Genomic DNA, 17,609 nt, shown 5'->3' on the forward strand with positions numbered 1-17,609 from the left:
CGTATCTCTGCTGGTCAACTTGTGATTTAGTCATCAGGGCAACTGTGGAGAGGCTGCTGTCCCACAGCCAGGCTAAGCTCTCCCAGTCTCTCTCTGAGACCTTGACTCCACCCATTCTCTCTCTCCGTCTCTGGGACGCTCACCTGACAGGTGCCTGCGCGACTCCGCCCTCCGTTGTGGCGGCCGGATCTTGACGTAGGCGGCGTAGTGCCCACCGCGCATGGACCCGCTGTGCTCCACGATGCCGTACAGGCTGTACGGCACCCGCTCGCCCGACACCATGTTCTGCCAGGACACACACAAACATTCTCACACCTGTATCTCATTAATTATTCTCTTTCCTGAGAAACTCACGACACCATCCTACAGAATAAGACTTAGGCAGTGGCCATGACCGAAACAATGTTTCCACGGGGGAACAGTACCTTGCAAGTAGCCGAGCAGAAGGGGGAGAGGTCCAGAACGAGGGGAAAATCTACATGTCGATTCACTTTCCGCAGATTCATTCCAGCCTAAAATACAGGACCAATCACGGCCTGAGTACGCAGAGTGCAGCCAATCATAATCAGATAACAACCAGAGCCAAAATGGACCCGGGAGAGGATGTTTCCTGACCTGGTGGAAGCGTTTGAGATGCAAAGTCACCACTGGGGGCAGTGTGGAGATCAGCATCTGCTTTCGCGCACTGGTGTACACCTTCTCCGTCTTCTTCTCTGCAGGCCCACAAACACAAACAGCGAACATGAGACAACAGTGCGTAAACACAGTCAATGTAAAACAATGCAGTTTAAACAGAGCTCTAGCACTTTGAATGATACGGTGGGGTAGAAATAAAGGAAGACACTGGTTTCTGTTGGGAGTATGTTTACATGAGGAATTTCTGGCTGTGGGTGAATGTGACTGTGTAACGGGGACTTTATAGCACAAGAGCACAGTATTATGATTTTACTGCAGTGACAATGTGATTGCGAACTCATTCAACATACTACACCGCAACCTGCTCATAAGAATAGCATCTGTCTGAGAGGTTTCACTCGCAACATTATGCGATTTGGCAGCAATCACATTACAAGGTTACTTGAAAAGCCTTGTCCAGTGTTGAACAAATATAAAGTACTTGTTTAAGCGCTCAAACTAGCATGGGAAGTCTGCGTTCATTTTAAGCCCCCCTCATGTTCACCATTTTGGCCGTTTGAGCGTAGCCTGGAAAACGTTAAAAGCCTCAGCAGCTTGACATTGGTTGAACTTAAGACTATCACAGGATTCAAGCAGGCAAAGAACTTTTCTTTTTGCTACAATTTTGAAGAACATACAGTGTATGTCATATTGTTTTACTTGAACATTTTATGTGAGGTTGCATGATATTGGACATTTTAAAATAAGATGCCTTTCATTAGCTCACTGATGCTGAATATCTAAAAAATATATTATTACAGGGAATTAACAGATTGTATAAATATTGTATAGCACACATAATATGTACAGCACATACATATTGTATCATACGTGAATTGAGCAGCTATTTCACATTTTTACAGTGCAAAGGAACAATTCCATCTTGTTCTTTCATCAGTAAGTCCAGGTTATGCCTACAGCTGATACACTCAGAAGCAGGCTGCAGTGTACTAGTTCAGCACTGCCGCTGCCGTGTGTCGGGGTGATGCTGACCTGATGCCCCGCCCCTCCGCGCTCTCTGCCTCCTCTCCGTGCAGCTCTCACACAGCAGCTTGTTGTTCCCCATCAGCAGCTCCACGGAGGTGAACTGGTGCAGGCAGGACTGCACAGAGCACTCTTTAGAGCTGGGCGTGTAGCTGTGGGACAGGGCCTGGAACGCCCCCTGGTGGTGGCGCTCGCGCGGGGCGTCGGCCTGCTCCTCCGCGCGGCCATGGGTGTGGGCGTGGCCGGCGGGCGGCGGCTCCCCGGGGGCGTGGACCAGGCTGAGCTTGGACACGGCGCTGACCAGCTGCTCCACGGCGCCGCCCTGGTGGGGCCTGCCGGAGGGGGCGGGGGCAGGGGAGGGGGCGGGGCGCGGGACGCTCTCGCTCTCCGACGCCTCGCTGTCCGCGTCGTTGCTGCTGTCCTGCGGCCCCGAGTCTTTCTCGCTGCCCTCCGATTGGCTGCCCAGCGCCGTGTCCCTGTACCCCCCCACGCCGCGCCCCGCTCCGCTGCACTCCTCCTCAGCCCGGCTGGAGACGCAGTCCCCTCCTCCTCTGTCCTCCGGGCCCCCAGAGGGCCTCCTGGCCTGCTGCTTCACCCCACCCTGACACAGCAACACACTGTCTTATGCACAGGTACATCTGCCCCCTTCCTCTTTCCTCTATTACTGCATATTTGTCACACTGAAAGCTTTCAGTTATTGAGACAAAATGCAATAGATAATGGGAAACTGTGTGAACACAAAACACATTTTAACAACTTAATTTATTTAAACCCATTTATCAAAAACCCATAATCACCCATGTGAAAAACAAATTGTCCAACACATTTTTTTCATTAATTAATGAAATAATAATTTTAAAAATATGCTTTCATGTTTACTCAGGTTCCTTTTGTCTAATATTACATTTTATCTAAAAGATTTTATATCACACACACACAGACACTGTGCTTGCCCTGTCAAAGCGAATATTCCACTGTTTTGCATACAAACACCAAGCCACAGGTGTCTTGTGAGCGGCAAAGAGCGCCCCCTACCTGTACTCCCGGTTTCCTGCTGTTCTTGTTGCCATGTGACAGCTGTGCAGAATGTGTGTCATTGCTATGGGAGATCAATGTGTCCAGTTCACGATTACTTTTGCTGGTTCTTCCTGGGTTCATAGGCTTGGAAATCTGGATCAACACAGGAAGCACTGTCACAGGCACAGGAAATACTTTCACAAACTGTCAAATGCGCAGGAAGTACTGTCAACTATTACAGTCTGCAGAAGTACTGACATACACTCTCAAAAGCACAAAAAGTACAGCCATAAAGTGCCACAGGACATGGTCAAAAAACTACAATGCAAACAGAAACCTGGGAGTCAGGAACTCAGCATTTACATAGTTCTTGTATGTTTAAAAATAAAAGGCAATTCTCTCACCCTCTCCTCTATGATGGGTAGAGAGATGTCAATGAACGCTTCCTTCACTGTTGAAATCTATGCAGTAGTACACAGAACACACACATACGCACACACACACATGCCATCATCAACAGCTGCACTTCAGTCAGCTGTTGTAAACATAACCATGAAATCCAAATACAGAAATGATTATTACATATCAGAAATGTCTCTACATTTCATAGATATGACAACACAGAACTGTACTGCATTTACAAAGTCACGAAAAAGAAGTCACTGGGGACAATGGGATTCTCAGGAAAAGCAAGAAGTGAATTACTTCTGCTTGAGCATTTACAAATATTATATAAGTTAGCTGAGACTTAGTTGAATGGGATTTTGAACAAACTTTATGAATAGTTCAGCTGTGAGGCATTTGAAGTACACAGAACGGGAACCATAAATGACGATAACAGGTACATGCCCATAAAGGCCATGCACCAGCGCGGCTGTTCAGAAACACCTACATGCTCACATTCCTCACACATAATAGTGTTGGTAAACTCTCCCACAAAGATCCGGTCCACAAAGTTCATCTTCACCCCCTCTTTCCCGTACGCTGAAAGGACAGAAAGATCGATTCAGACCTGCGGGGGGTTCAGGGGACGGCAGCATCATTTTCTTTGCTAAAGATCAGTGGCTAGAAGTTAAAAGTTATAGCAGGAAAAAAAAAGGAAATCGATACAAGACACAATAAGTCAAAGAAGAGTTAAGCTAGTCTCAACGTGGGTAGTGGAAGTTGGTAATGTGTCAGTGTCAAAGGTACTGCATGCTGGGCGCAGCCACCAGATGGCGCTGTTGGTCCATGTATTTTCGGTAAAGGGGAACCTTTCACTTGGCGTTTGGTCTCCTCATCGGCCGTCTTCTCAGTCGGATTGTTGAACGATTTTAGGATACCTGCTTTGATACGCTGCAAGACATAGAACATAATAAACAATAAAACATTTAAATGATGCAGAGAAATAGCCCTACACTACCACAACATGCATATTTTGCTGGATGCTATATTTGGAGCCCTTAATTGCAGTGAAATACCATATCGAATTGAAATGCTTTTAGACAAGACATTTTTGTTGAATTATTTCCTGGAAATATCATATTGAGTTAATGTATACATACTGAAATCTATTTATGATACGTATCTATACACTATATATCGATCTGCTGATAAAATACAGTATAACACGCAACACCACAAAACTGAAGGAATAAAATGACTTTCACATAAATGCAATTACTCAACCAACACCTGTCATAATACTAAAACAATCCAATGCTACGGAAATTTACTAGTCAAAAAAATAATGAATTTATGTCTACCTTTCTTCTAGACATTAATTCAAAATTATTTTACCCTGACATGACTAAATTTTCAAAGCACTGGTTTATTTTTGCTTTGTTTTGTACTGAACTTCTAAACAGTTTGTGCAAGCGCGTGTATGGGAGAGAGAGAGAATATGTGTATGTGTAATGTACAGTATATACTTGCCGGTGAACATGCGTGTTTGTTCATATGAGAGTGTGCATATGTGTGTTAGTGCATGCAAGACTGGGTGAGAATGTGTTGAATGGGACGTGTAGAAGTGAGGGCAATCGTGAATGTGTGTGTATCTGTGTGTGTGTATGTGTGTGTGTGTGTGTGTGTATCAGTGTGTATATCTGTGTGTGTGTGTGTATCAGTGTGTGTATCTGTGTGTGTGTATCAGTGTGTGTATCTGTGTGTGTGTGTGTGCGTGTGTGTATCTGTGTGTGCGTGTGTGTGTATCAGTGTGTGTATCTGTGTGTGTGTGTGTGCGTGTATCAGTGTGTGTATCTGTGTGTGTGTGTGTGTGTGTATGTGTGTATCAGTGTGTGTATCTGTGTGTGCGTGTGTGTGTATCAGTGTGTGTATCTGTGTGTGTGTGTGTGCGTGTATCAGTGTGTGTATCTGTGTGTGTGTGTGTGTGTGTATGTGTGTATCAGTGTGTGTATCTGTGTGTGTGTGTGTGTGTATCTGTGTGTGTGTGTGCGTGTGTGTATCAGTGTGTGTATCTGTGTGTGTGTGCGTGTGTGTGTGTGTGCGTGTATCAATGTGTGTATCTGTGTGTGTGTGTGCGTGTGTGTGTATCTGTGTGTGTGTGTGTGTGTGTGTGCGTGTGTGTGTGCATCTGTGTGTGTGTGTGTGTGTGTATCGGTGTGTATCTGTGTGTGTGTGTGTGTGTGTGTGTATCAGTGTGTGTGTGTGTGTGTGTATCAGTGTGTATCTGTGTGTGTGTGTGTGTGTGTGTGTGTGTGTGTATCTGTGTGTGTGTGTGTGTGTGTGTGTGTGTGTATCTGTGTGTGTGTGTGTGTGTGTGTGTGTGTGTATCTGTGTGTGTGTGTGTGTGTGTATCAGTGTGTATCTGTGTGTGTGTGTGTGTGTGTGTGTGTGTGTGTGTGTATCTGTGTGTGTGTGTGTGTGTGTGTGTGTGTGTATCTGTGTGTGTGTGTGTGTGTGTGTGTGTGTGTATCTGTGTGTGTGTGTGTGTGTGTATCAGTGTGTATCTGTGTGTGTGTGTGTGTGTGTGTGTGTATCAGTGTGTATCTGTGTGTGTGTGTGTGTGTGTGTGTGTGTGTGTATCTGTGTGTGTGTGTGTGTGTGTGTGTGTGTGTATCTGTGTGTGTGTGTGTGTGTGTGTGTGTGTGTATCTGTGTGTGTGTGTGTGTGTGTATCAGTGTGTATCTGTGTGTGTGTGTGTGTGTGTGTGTGTGTGTGTATCTGTGTGTGTGTGTGTGTGTGTGTGTGTGTGTATCTGTGTGTGTGTGTGTGTGTGTGTGTGTGTGTATCTGTGTGTGTGTGTGTGTGTGTGTGTCTTAATTAGAAGTGACAGTCAGTGACCGGCTCCACTGTCCTCTTTCACTCCTTCGGCCCCAGTACCAATCAATAGATAATTGGTCATGGGCCTCTCATGATGGCTGTGACCAGTCACCCCACAGTTGTGCTGAACACACTGGACTGGCTATTTAGGTCAAAAGCCTCAGTAAACCACCTCCCGCCCCCTGCCCTCCGAAGTCCCAGGCAAACAGACACGATCACGCATGACCCTAATCAGCGACCAGCGCAACCTCTTACAACCGCCCCTAAAAAAATCTAATAACTAAAGAAAGGGGACAGACTCCAGAGTAACCCACGGGGTAAAGCACATCTGGGACTGACCCACAGAGCACTGGGTGAAGATTTAAGGTGGTGACCATTGGCACTAACTCTAACAGCAAACTGACTTTGAGATGGAGAGTTTGGTGCTTAACAGCAAAAAATCCACAGGCCTCTGAGGAAATACTATATTCACTAAACAGAGTCAGATAGAGGCAGAGACAGATATAGAGGTAGAGAGGGAGAGGGAGAGGTAGAGAGAGATACAGTTAGAGATAAAGAGGCATACAGGTACAGAGAGAGTGAGTGAGAGAGGGAGAGAGAGGTAGTGAGAGAGAGAGAGAGCAGGGCAGGGTTACTCTGACTATGGAGCGTACTGCTGTGACACTCGAACACAAAGCCCCATTCAGCAGCTGTGCGGTTCCCAGGCGCACAATGACGCACTTGCAGTCTCCTAAGTGGCACAACTGCCATCGTTCACAGGTCTGAATGGATCCGGGGGCTCCACGCCCATCCCCAGCCTGGCCGGGGGCCACACGGCGTCTGGCCACAGGGACCTGCTGGCCGCTTCTGTGGATCTGTGGATCCGGGGCTGAATGGCTTTGTAATTGGTCTGGTCTCAACTAACCCCACTCAGACACCTGACACCCCGAGGCCACCCCATGCAGCGCCCCCCCAAAAACACGCTTACACTGGGGGGCACTGCTCCCTGCTCACGTCACTCATACACACGTACACAAACACAAACACACACACACGTACACAAACACAGGCGCGCGCGCACACACACACACACACACACACACACACACACAAACACAAACACACACACACACACACACACACACGTACACGTACACAAACACAAACACACACACACACACACACACACACACACACACACACGTACACAAACACAAACACACACACACACACACACACACACACACGTACACAAACACAGGCGCGTGCACGCGCACACACACACACACACATACACACGTACACAGGCACGCGCACACACACACACACACACACACACACACACGTACACAAACACAGGCGCGCGCACACACACACACACACACACACACACACACGACAGTGACCACCGCAACCAGGTAACATGTACAAGTCCAAGGATGTTTGACCACAGGTAGGAGGATGAGTCTTCACAGGGGCAGCATGGGCGGAGCTACCGTGTGCCATTGCTGACTCACCGGATTTGAACCAACCATTGCGTTTTGCTATAGAGGCCGAAACCTTTTCACTGGTTGAAACAACTGATGATTGGCAGCTCATTGCTCCACTCATTGCAGGGTTAGCGGTGTGCGCAGGGGCGGGGCCATGTAGCAGTGACCAGGGCGCAGTGGTGCGAGGCTCTCACCTTGGTCTCCTCCACCCTCATGGAGTCCAGCAAATAGTGCAGCAGCTCCTGGCTGTCCTGCTGCTGATAGCCCTTAAACCGGGGGGCCCTGGGGGGGAGCACAGGGGCTTTAGTCAGACACTGGACCACGTTCATCAGCTATTTTCACACAAAGTTTCATAAACGTTTGCATTTTAAACACATTTTTCTGCATGGAAACACGGCTGTGTATTGTCATCAATGACGTTTTTTTAAATTAACATGGACTGAAATTATACTTAGGCACAGATACACACAATAACATAGAATACAGTCAAAAACACGGACATACATGTTCACACGCACGCACACACATACATGTACACACACACACACACATACACAAAATGCGGTCAGCCACACAGAGAGACACACTGTGAATACAGACAAACAAATGAAATACAGAGAGATGTACACACGCGCACATTCACACACACGCACACACACGCACACTCACACACAAACACACAGAACACAGCAATGACACAAAGCATAGTCAGGGGCATTTTCCTTCTGAAGAAACAAGAAACACAAAAGAGAGACAAACTCACAGAAACTGGTTGCATGCGCACACACAGGTCCAAATGCATATACTTTCATGCGTTCCAAGGACTTTTCTATTTTGCACGCTTTTATTTACTTCAAAAACTGCCAACCTTCAGAGGTTCTCAGGACTGCAAAGAGCTTTTCTGTTATTTTATGCGCTAACACTAAAGCATCATTTATCAGGAATTACTGCATCTGTTTGCATGCGTTCAGAACATTAAAAACAAAGCACACTCGCTTTATAATTGATAAATGATCTGTGTTTGCGTGAGGTAGACAGAAAGACACCGTAGATTTATGAGAGCACGGAGATTCACGTTGGCCTTTGTATCTGAGTGTATGTGAGTGCGCGTGTATGTGTGCGTGCGGCGGTGTGTGTGTGTGTGTGTGTGTGTGCGTGCGTGGGGATTCATGGCTTGGTGTCACTGTTTCAGCCGTTTTGTTTCCTGCCTTCCAGCATCCTCTCCTGTCCCTGTCACACCAACCACCACCCACTCTGTACTCTCTCTCTCACCAACCCAGTGACCCAGCAGGTAGGGCAAATGGGTGGAGCATGGGCATAGCAGGAGCATAGGTGCAGCATGGGGCAAATGCAGGTGGAGTTGCAGGTGAAGGTGGAGCATGGGGCAAAAGCAGGTGAAGCGGCAGGTGAAGGTGGAGCATGGGGCAAATGCAGGTGGAGCTGCAGGTGGAGTTGCAGGTGAAGGTGGAGCATGGGGCAAATGCAGGTGGAGCTGAAGGTGGAGTTGCAGGTGAAGGTGGAGCATGGGGCAAAAGCAGGTGAAGCGGCAGGTGAAGGTGGAGCATGGGGCAAATGCAGGTGGAGCTGCAGGTGGAGTTGCAGGTGAAGGTGGAGCATGGGGCAAATGCAGGTGGAGTTGCAGGTGAAGGTGGAGCATGGGGCAAAAGCAGGTGAAGCTGCAGGTGAAGGTGGAGCATGGGGCAAAAGCAGGAGAAGCTGTAGATGAAGGTGGAGCATGGGGCAAAAGCAGGAGAAGCTGCAGGTGAAGGTGGAGCATGGGGGAAAAGCAGGTGGAGCAATAGCTGTAGGTGAAGGTGGAGCATGGGGCAAAAGCAGGTGGAGCTATAGCTGTAGGTGAAGGTGGAGCATGGGGCAAAAGCAGGTGGAGCTATAGCTGTAGGTGAAAATGGAGCATGGCATCTTATGTGCACAGAGCAGTTCTCCTTGAGCCTGACCGTGGAGCAGAGCAGATGCAGGGACAGATGTGAGGCTGGCACTGCAGCAGCTCAACCTGTTGGGCACTGCTGACAGCACGGTCACTGAGCAGGTCTGAGCTGAGCAGGCAGCTGGTCAGCACGGAGGGCAGAGAGGACGCATGGTGGTGCAGCTCAAATGCCCTGTCACGCCCTGCCCTGTCCTGATACACATTCCCTCAAGTTCACTTGAACTCAATGGGGCCCAGTCACCAAATCCACAACCCACACTACCATGAGGGCCCCTGGTGCTGAAACCCTATTGTTCACTTCACCTTTTTATCGTTTTCTTCACCTACCATTTTCTACCATAGTGACACAAAAAAACATCAAACCACCCACGTCATGTTCAAAGAAACGTGCAAGCCGTACAGAGACAACCGTACAAAACAAAACATGGACCGGTGGGGCATAGAGTCGCTAAAACTGCTACACAGGTCCATTTAAAGAGGAAAAGAGGACCCACAGACCCATGCAATCTTTCATACTGGATCTTACACCATTTCATCTTTTGTGTAAAGCACATATCTTCTCTGATTCTGCTTTCTTTTTACGCAAGAAAATAATCTGCTCTTCAGACACATTGTACAGGTTGTTTTAAAGTGATAACTTTGCAACTTCTCATAAGGATGACGCTATGCAAAATAAGGCCTCCAAGTAAGGACAACAATTTATGGTATTTGGGAATACTACGGTAATATAACTCAAGTCAAAACTGACTAAGCATGTGTAGTCTTTCGTTCAGGTAGTTTTGCTGTGATTTTCAGCACAAATGTTTCAGTGCCATAATCAGAGAGACATACAGCAAAATGACTGAACTAAAAAAAACACGGTCCCTACCTCCCCAGTGCCCAGTTTAGTTGGTAAAGGGAGCCTTGTTTACCCAGAATGCATTGGGAGAGTAGCACACTCCACTCACCCAGCACTTAGCCTGTGATGAATGTGCAGACCGCACTCCTCCTCCTGCCTGTACTGAAGTAAGACCTGACGCAGGGCACCACCTCTACGAGGTAAAGCACACTTGCGCGGCAGTTAGAGGAGCAGGGTTCGGCTTTAAGGGACTACAGTTGAGCGGGAGCGTGGGGGGGGGGGGGGGGCACAGACGCATCGCAGCACTCAGAGAGGGGCCGTGAGGAGAGCTAGAAGGGCCCTGCAGCCATGGCCACGGCCTGGCCCCAGCAGCCGAGGGACAGCTGCAGCGCTAACGCTATTAACAGCGGATGAGTTAGTACCAGACGCCAAGCAGTCAGAGCGCAGAGCGCGCGCGCGCACACACGCACACGCACACGCACACACACACGCACACGCACACACACAAATACGAAAACACACGTGCACCCACATACACGCACACACGCGCATCTGCAAATATACGCACGTTCGCCAACAAATGGCACATGGACGCACTCACACTCAACAGCGTGCAAAAACGAAATACATTTTACATACACACACATATAGGCTCTGTGATTTCTGAGCTCACCAGTGCACTCTTTCTTCATAATGACACTTAAAACTGTTGGTTTCGATAAGCCTAAGGTTTGGCCTATGTCTCTGGCTGTTTTTCCTTATTTGTCAGCCTCATAAGGGCTTCCTTGACATTCATTGGCACAACATGGGCAGTAAGGAAGCAACTGAACATGCCTGACTAATCAGAAACACCTGTGAAGTCATCTGTCTTAAACATTATGATGGCCTGAAATGGGGGGGACTACGCATAAAAAGTGCTGTCATTTCTACATGGTTTGGCAAAATTCTACATTTGATTACAAATCTAAAATTGTGGAGTAGAGAGACAAATAAAGAAAAAATGTCTGTCCCAAACATTATGGTGTTCACTGCATATACATACACACACATACAGTGAGCTATATTTTATTTAATTCTTTCTTGATTTGGCTCTCCATTTTCCACAAACTCACACAGACAGAAGCCTGCATGCAAAAACACACACCACAGAGAAACAGACACACATGGACACAAACTGCAAATGCATGCATGCGCGTGCTGACCCCTAATACAAATACACGGTGATCATTTCTCATATGATCCACCTAGAAATAGAACATTAGAAAAATCTCATTAATAGCTTCAATGGCCCAGTTATTTGCTTCCATAATGGGCCGCCTCCTTTCTTGCATGTTGAAACCAGTTAAATGAATCCCTTTAAAGCTATACTATCCTTTCTTCCACGCTCACAGGTTTAATAAAATCTGAACTAAATTCAATCTTTTAAAAGGAAAAAAGGCAAAAAAATAAATAAATAAAAAATCCGCGCTGCATGTCTATAACGTGAGCTCCTTTGTGCCAGCCTCCCTGCGGAACAGTGGCGCGGGGGAGACCATAATGCAAAATGTTTGCTATTGTGTGCGCCTCAATGCCACTGCCTCGCGCTGGATCAGAGAGGAGTACGGGGAAGGAGGAATGCCCCCCCCCCCCCACACACACACTCACAGACCTGGTCAACACTCCACCAGGAGCACGGCAAATAGAGAAAAAAAAAGACAAAAGTTCAGGTTATTAAAAAATGGAGAATAAATGTCAAACAAACAAACAAAAGAAAAAACCCCCTACAGGAAATACAAACGCGAATAATCAAAACGAGGGCGCATTCGCACAAACGCAAACGCACAAACGGGCGCAAGCGCACACACAGATGAATGCGTGTGCACCAGACGCAGACATGCACGAGTGGACCGCAAACAAAGACTTGAAATAAGAACAGGGAAGCACACGCACGCATGATTACGTATGCACGCGCATGTTCATGGTGTATGAGGAGCAGATTAACAGCAGTGCGTGTGTGTGCGTGTGTGTGTGTGTGTGTGTGTGTGTGGGGGGGGGGGCGGCAGGTCTGGTTACAAGCTGCGTCTCTAACTGGCACCAGAGCCCAGTGTGTGGTACTGACCCTGGCACTGCTGGGCCTGGCGCTGTCCCGAGCCAGACCCGTCCAGCTGGCCAGACAGGGGAAAGCATGCGACCCTCAGGCCATCACACGCACACGCGCACACACACACACACAAACAAACACACACACACACACACGCACGCGCGCGCTGGGCTACCGTGTGAACAGGATGAAGGGGTGAAGGGGCAGGGGCAGGTGAGGAGCCCGGCAGAGTAAACGGGGGGGGCGTTAGCGGTTGGGTACCTGAGCGCACGCCGCAGGTGCACGGCGGCGGGGAGCCAGCGCCCCCCAGCACAGGCGCGCGGCTCGGCGCTCTGAGGCGTGTGGCGGAACACCGAGCGCGCGGGCGCAGCCGGCAGGCCCCGGCAGGTCGGCACCATTCTCCGCTCTGAAGTGGTTGCCATGGCAGCTTGACTCCAGAGCAGGTGAGAGCTGTGGCCCAATGAGAGGAGGTTGCCATGCCAACCACCTCGGGCTGCGCCCTGATATCACAGCAGTAGCAATGGTGTCTGCATACTAACCTGTCTGCAACATTACTGCCACACTCCAGCAAAACCATCATCATAACATCACATCAACCGTACAACAACCCTATGACCTTGTACAAACTTACAGCAAATATATGACAGCAACCACTCCATAACCTTGCTCAACTACAATTTCAAAGTATAATTTAACCCCCATGTAAAGCAATGCAGGGCTGCAAAGTTACAACAACCTGTCTCCAACACTTAAAGGAAGTGCAACCGTCCACCAGCCAATGAGATGCTCAGATACGATGTGCATGACATCATTAGAATCCATCTTCAGAGAGAGACAGATATGTCTGCGTGTCAAAAGTGTAGTATGGTGTTGTGGCTTAAGCAGGCGTGAGCCAATGCACAAAGTTGCTTTTTAAAAGAAGGTGCAAAATTTATTTTAATTGAACATGAGAAAGCGCACACACAAAAATAAAATAAGCAAAAACAAATAAGGTAAATGCCTGCCTTGGCCTACCAGCCCTGGTACTACACCTAGCCCCCCTTTGAGAGTGTCCCCCTTATAGAGAGGAGAATCCCCATCCCCACCCCACGAAACAATCTCCAAGGACACAATTTAAAGGAAAACTGAAACAATACCATTAAAATAAGCAACAATGAACTCGTGCAAAACATTGCTGATATGCATGCACATCATACATAAAATGCAAAACATTTCAGTACTTGCATAATTATTGGGATGGCAGGTATACAATCGGCCAAACTTTTGACCCACTGAAAATCTGATACAGTACATAAAAGCTCAAATAAATCTGTCTCATAGTTATTATTTTGAAATGACCTCTTATGGAAATAAAGTAGATACCCTGATTGACTTAACACAGGACATGTATAGTAACATGAAATGTGTGGAGTAGTGAAAAATTGAGTTTGAATGTCTTTAGCTTAGGTGTATGTAAACTTTTGGCCTCAACTGTGCATGCAGCGATCAAAATGATCAAGCACACAGGCAAAATAAATGACGATCAATTTGACTGTTCATGGCCATTAAGTGTTTCTAACTTTATTTCCTAATGCAATATTTCTATTCAAGTCATATCAGAATGTTCAGTACATACGTTTAGGAAAAATCATGAAGGGGCACCCTTCGATTTATTTCAAGTGACAAACTGAGTGTCAAATTGAGTGCTGTGGCATTTCTAGTGTTAACTATTTAACAAAGGTACTGTAGCTACCATACAAATGCCAAATTTTTTAATTAATGTTAGTTAGGCCTATAGACAACATCATCTATTAAAAATACTTACCATCATCCATTTTAAAATATACCAAACAATGCCATTTATTTATAATTCATGGTAAAAGAAAAATGACTGAATCCACACCTATGTGTTTCTTTGAGCTAGAATGTATATATGTTTGCATGAATGTGTGTGTTTGCATATCTCTCTCCAGATTTAATTATCATTACCAGTTACTCAGAACACAAAACAAAAAGAAATGATGTAACTTAGGAAACATAGGCGAGCATTGTCTTGGAATAAAGCTTGTTTAACGTGTGTGAGCTAAGATAGCCAATACAGTTTGTTCTAACTTGGCCTTATTTTGATATCAATACTTTTAACGGCCTAGATTTAACAAGTTTTAATTAATGACTTATAGACCATGCTATAAGTAACTTAGCATTTTTGTATGTTGAAAATTTGTTTTGTTGTGATTTATGAATACAGACCTGCAATCCATAATGTCACCGAAATGTCCAATTACTGGTAGCTTTAAAAAAAAATTATCCACCGCTGTTAAACTCGCTACTATTCAGCTTATCCAAACAATGTGTCAGACGGTGCTATCAGGTTTTCTATGCATGGTAGAGTACTGTGACTAAAAGGTGTGGTTAAAAACTCACCAATTTAAAGGTGTGGTTCCATGTTTTTTAGGAAGTGTTTAAAGGGGTGATTACATGCTTTCTGTGGTGTGGTTAAAGAGGTGGTTTTGGTTTTCTACGGTGTGGTTAAATGGGTGGTTTTGGTTTTCTACAGTGTGGTTAAAGGGGTGGTTGTAGGTATTCTATGGTGTGGTTAAATGGGTGGTTGTAGGTATTCTATGGTGTGGTTAAAGGGGTGGTTTTGGTTTTCTATGGTGTGGTCAAAGGGGTGGTTTTGGTTTTCTACGGTGTGGTTAAAGGGGTGGTTGTAGGTATTCTACGGTGTGGTTAAAGTGGTGGCTGTAGGTATTCTATGGTGAGGTTAAAGGGGTGGTTGTAGGTATTCTATGGTGTGGTTAAAGGGGTGGTTGTAGGTATTCTATGGTGTGGTTAAAGGGGTGGTTGTAGGTATTCTATGGTGTGGTTAAAGGGGTGGTTGTAAGTTTTCTATGGTGTGGTTAAAACAGGGGTTGAAGGTTGCCTGTGGACTCACTTCTGACAGAGCTGGCTGAAAAGTACTTTGGGCGAAACAGGACCCTTCCCAGCATCCTTCATGCTTTGCAGGAACAGGAACATAGCTGAGGTGAGAGGCTCTGGGCTGGGCAGGATGACTGTTAGCGTTTCCTGGAAAGACAGAAAGACATCACACAAAGTTACACACATTTCTATTTGTCTTGCAAAGCATGCTCTACCCACTTGCTTCTTTTTCACCCCATTTGAAATGTCTGATCATAAGTGTAGAACTGGGCCTTCATGACTCGTGAGTTCAAATATACATAACCTCCCCAAAAGTGACTGTGTCCCAGGCACAGTCAGTCACACATACAGTAAAGATTCGCCCTGGTCTGTGGGGCACATCGCTGCCCTGAGAACTCAAGCTCTGGTTATGACCAATAGAAATGAGATAAAGTCACAGTGTAAGTGTAACCTACCCAGCTGATCTAAGTCAAATAGAACCAACATTTTACTTCAGAATATCCTGTAGCTACGAACAAAGTCCATAAATAATTCGGTAGCTGTGAACGGTAACAACAACTTTCTAACAACAGGTTTTTTCAAATTGGTATGGTTTCGGATATATTCGGTATTTTGTCATCATTTTTATATGGAAGATAAATCATAAGTCCATTGCATTGTGGAAAATTTTATACTCAGTTTAGATAAATTGGCACTCTAAAAGAAGCAAAAAGCATATGCACTTGTCAAGTGTTAATCTGACATGCAGAAAGAATTTATACTGTTTTAACCTCATAAAATAATCCACTGGTTTGAAACTGCCTGTATATGTTTGTTGTCCTTTATTTTAAGTGTTGCAGCAATTTTACAGTATTTAATTGAATATAAAGGGTAAACATTTATTTAAACTAACTTTCAATTGGGGATATTTGGGGAAGATTTTTTGTCCAACACACTGGTTTTATTTTGACTTAAAATTTTCACCACATACCATCTCCTTCCATACCTCTCCTCTCTGAAAGATTCATTTCTTAATTTTTATTTAATGTCATTAAGTTACACTACACTTGTTTTTGCCTCAATTTGATGTTTATTGATAATTTTTTTAATGTGTTGCCCTTTTGCCCTCTTGTTCTCACAGCAAGGTCTCATTATGGAGTGCACTTGATATTAATTTGATTTCATTCTGACTCATATTTAGGTCAGTGAGCCACATTAATTAAGCTCTCATTTTGGGTAATTCTACAGCAATTTACCAGTTCTTTAATTTATTACATGCACTTCTGGATGCAACTTTGTGTTTTCCTTTTAGTGGTCATTAGGTCATAGGATGGGGTTCTCTACATTTACTTGAGATCTTTCAGATCAGTTATTGGCCATTAAGCCACACTAAGCTCAATTGGTTCCATTCACTTTCAATTGGGGATCTAGTCTAGTTATTTGGAATACATTTTCACCACAGTATTTCCTTACATACCTCTGTTACCTGAATAAAAAATGAATTTCTTCATGATGATTTTATGCCATTAATCTACACTAATTCCTTGCTTTCGCATAAATCCTGGCTCTGACAATTAAAAAAAAAAACTTCTGGATTTATCTTACACACCCTCTGACTCTAGTTAGTTCTCTAGTATAATATTCTGTTCAAAATTAGCTCATTAAGCCGCCTTATCAGGGCGGTTTTTCACAAAATGGATTAACAAAAAACTCAAAACAGATGAACTATTCCTTTTCACCATTGCTCAGTCCTATGGTGCCCTACACATGGGAATATTTTCTTTTTTCTCCCCTCAAAGTTATATATTTTTTGTTAAGCTGTTTTCACATTTAGCTTTTTAGAATGCTACAAATTTAAGATCATCCTGTTGCGCTGCACACAAGTTCAATTTTGGAGGGGCGATTGTGCTACTCATCAAAAGTGAAGGTGACCCACCAGGCTGGTCTCCGGTGAGGGGCAGATCTTCAGCCTGTGTCCCTTCTCCTTCATCTCCAGAATGAGGTCGTTCAGCACGTGCGTCTGCGACAGGTTCTGCGAGACAACATTCACCACAGCACGTTCTCAACGCGCAAGAATACCAGACATCTTTCAGGAAACACTCTGCCCTGCAAAACACGGCATGTGTCTTAACATATCCCAACCTTTCTCTGTTATGAAAAGCACTTTGTCAAACGTTCGTAAAAATTCTCAATGGACCTCAAGGCAAAAGGAATAACTCTCGAGTGCTCTTGACATGTAGTGAGGCAAAAAAAGAGCCTTATGTTTATTAAAGCCTCAGCTTTGTTATAAAGGCAGCAGATCCACCGGGCTAAGGCATGCCTGACCAACAAGAGGGTGTGAAGACAAGACTGGCTCCTGTATGCCCCTAAAAGATACCCGCCCCCACGCCCGTGCAAACCACCACCCACTAATAAAACATTTCCAGGGGAAACACTGCACACACAAATATTTGTAAGGAATAA

At 45.6% G+C, this 17,609-nt stretch overlaps 1 protein-coding gene across 5 annotated transcripts in view; it reads right to left on the bottom strand.

Annotated features, from left to right (window-relative positions):
* Positions 1-17,609, bottom strand: part of usp45 (ubiquitin specific peptidase 45) — a 40,474-nt gene that overhangs the window by 4,389 nt on the left and 18,476 nt on the right. For 3 of the 5 annotated variants that reach the window (XM_035379075.1, XM_035379065.1, XM_035379083.1), the window contains exons 7-17: positions 17,083-17,178; positions 15,184-15,314; positions 7,601-7,688; positions 3,930-4,011; positions 3,569-3,660; positions 3,081-3,137; positions 2,695-2,829; positions 1,669-2,260; positions 616-713; positions 426-512; positions 144-285 (exon numbers count right to left, since the gene is read on the bottom strand). In XM_035379075.1, the coding sequence (XP_035234966.1) occupies positions 144-285; positions 426-512; positions 616-713; positions 1,669-2,260; positions 2,695-2,829; positions 3,081-3,137; positions 3,569-3,660; positions 3,930-4,011; positions 7,601-7,688; positions 15,184-15,314; positions 17,083-17,178 (1,600 nt within the window). The other 2 variants (XM_035379093.1, XM_035379104.1) reach the window with 2 other exon arrangements.

Source organism: Anguilla anguilla, chromosome 1 (assembly GCF_013347855.1).
Source record: "Anguilla anguilla isolate fAngAng1 chromosome 1, fAngAng1.pri, whole genome shotgun sequence".
Taxonomy (NCBI): Eukaryota; Metazoa; Chordata; class Actinopteri; order Anguilliformes; family Anguillidae; genus Anguilla; species Anguilla anguilla.